At 35.9% G+C, this 2,232-nt stretch overlaps 1 protein-coding gene across 1 annotated transcript; it reads left to right on the plus strand.

The window, feature by feature from the left end:
* Positions 1–8: 8 nt before the first annotated feature.
* LOC116126916 (probable inactive receptor kinase At5g58300) lies at positions 9–2,224 on the plus strand (the record flags this gene model as incomplete). The annotated part of the gene is made up of 2 exons (XM_031412594.1): positions 9–258; positions 1,194–2,224. Coding segments are annotated over exons 1-2 (1,038 nt in total), but the record flags the coding sequence as incomplete, so codon positions are not given.
* Positions 2,225–2,232: the final 8 nt, after the last annotated feature.

Raw genomic sequence — 2,232 nt, forward strand, 5'->3', positions numbered from 1 at the left:
TTTTTTTTTAACAAAATTCTCTCTTCTTTAACCTCTAGCCAGCTCAAAACAACTGCTTCTAACATGTCTCACATCATCCCCACGTGTCTCCAATTCATCTTAATTTACTTCCCACTTCACTTTTTTTAGTTCAACCTCAAATGCTGGATCTGGAACTCCACTTCCTACATTCCTGAGCAAATGCTATTGCACAGACTCTTCAGTTTTACCTCTAATGTTCAAGCTGAGTTGACCTGTCAACTCATTATTGGATGACAGGTACACTTTCAATTTACATTTTTTTAGTTTTAAATTTTTCATCTTTTTCACTTGGTAGATCTGGGTCATTCTGGGTTTTTGATTGATTATGTAAATGTGGTTTATTTTACGAAAAAATCCGTTTTCTGAATATACGTTTATAAATTTTTTTGTGGGTTTAGTGTTATGTTGCTTGCATTGTCATAATTTTTTGTTGTTTATGAGAATTTAAAACTCTTTTTGTATTGAAAGTTTTGTGCTTATTGTGTAATTGGTAAAGTTAGATGTATTTGTAATGGAGCTTTAAATTTCATACACTTATTATTATTTCTTTGTTTTTATTGCTGCTTTTTGCTAATGCTTACTTTTATGTATTTTTAACAAACTTTTTTTTTTTTTAATTTGAGATAACTTTTTAATGAAAAAGTTGATAAATTCCCTAATTCATTATGTTATCTGAATGTAGATGTTTCAGTCCCTCAATGGTTGAAATAGCTATTAAATTTCTTAGCTTTGACCAAGTACTTTTGGGTTTCAGTATTGTGTATTTTTAATGGGAAAAAAAAAAAAAAAAAAATTGCTCCATTTTAGCAGCAGAAGTAGGCAATGCTTTATTTCTGTGCATATATTTTTAAGCATAAAAATATAACTTTTATGGTTTTATAACTTTAATACTTTATAGATCAGAAAGAAATCGAGGGAAGAATTCTCCTGTATAATTTCTGTTGTTTGGGAAAATTAGCACCATCTCTATCATTTGGAAAATTAACGAAAAGATTTGTTGCATTGGCTTTTACAATTGCGAATCTTTGTAGTTATTATTGTTTTGGCTTGTCCATAGATGGAGCTTGTTTTCTTTTCTTGTAAAGATTCCTGTTGATTATTTATTTACTCTTTCTATTAGTGGTTGTTGATTTGTGTTTCTAGGTGTCTAATGTTGCTCTGTGGTTTACCAGGAATTCAGGGCCTCCATCGGGTTCCTTTCTGTTACGGCATTCAATTTCAGATACCCTGTGTCAAACAACTCCTCATGAAGTTAGAATTCACTTCAGTGTTTGCTTTCCTATTTATCATAGTCAATCTGTTTGCTTCAGCTGTTACAGACCTGAACTCGGATCGACAAGCCCTTCTTGATTTTGCAGCTGAGGTTCCCCATCTAAGGAAACTCAACTGGAGCTCTACTAATCCCATCTGCCAGTCTTGGGTGGGCATCACTTGCACAAAGGATGATACTCGTGTGGTTGCACTCCGGCTCCCAGGAATTGGACTTGTAGGCCCTATTCCAAACAACACTCTTGGGAAACTAGATGCCCTTAGGATTTTAAGCCTTCGATCTAATGTACTAACTGGTAGTCTACCTTCTGATATTGTCTCCCTTCCTTCTCTGCATTACCTCTTTCTCCAACATAATAACTTCTCTGGTGACATTCCTGCATCCCTTTCACCACAACTCACTGTATTGGATCTTTCATTCAATTCCTTAACGGGAAACATTCCGCAGAGCATAAAAAATTTGACCCAACTCACTGGATTGAATCTTCAGAACAACAACCTTTCTGGACCCATTCCCACATTAAATGACACTAAGCTCAGGCACTTGAATTTAAGCTACAACCATCTTAACGGTTCAATCCCACTGTCCCTTAAAAAGTTCCCCAATTCCTCTTTTATAGGAAACTCTTTCTTATGTGGACCACCACTACAAGCGTGCTCCATTATTCCACCTTCTCCATCACCTACTTCTTCTCCACCCCCTGTGTCACCTCGAAAAAAAAGCTCCAAACAGAAACTAGCATTGGGTGCTATCATTGCCATTGCTGTAGGAGGAGCCGTCGCACTATGTCTTCTAGCTCTAATTATTTTATTTTGCTGTTTGAAAAAAAAAGATAATCAAAGCAATGGTGTATCTAAAGGGAAGGCTTCTAGTAGTAGCAGGGGTGAGAAGCCCAAAGAGGAGTTTGGAAGTGGGGTGCAAGAACCAGAGAAAAACAAGCT

Source organism: Pistacia vera, unplaced genomic scaffold (genome assembly GCF_008641045.1).
Source record: "Pistacia vera cultivar Batoury unplaced genomic scaffold, PisVer_v2 Contig1868, whole genome shotgun sequence".
In the NCBI taxonomy this organism is placed as follows: domain Eukaryota; kingdom Viridiplantae; phylum Streptophyta; class Magnoliopsida; order Sapindales; family Anacardiaceae; genus Pistacia; species Pistacia vera.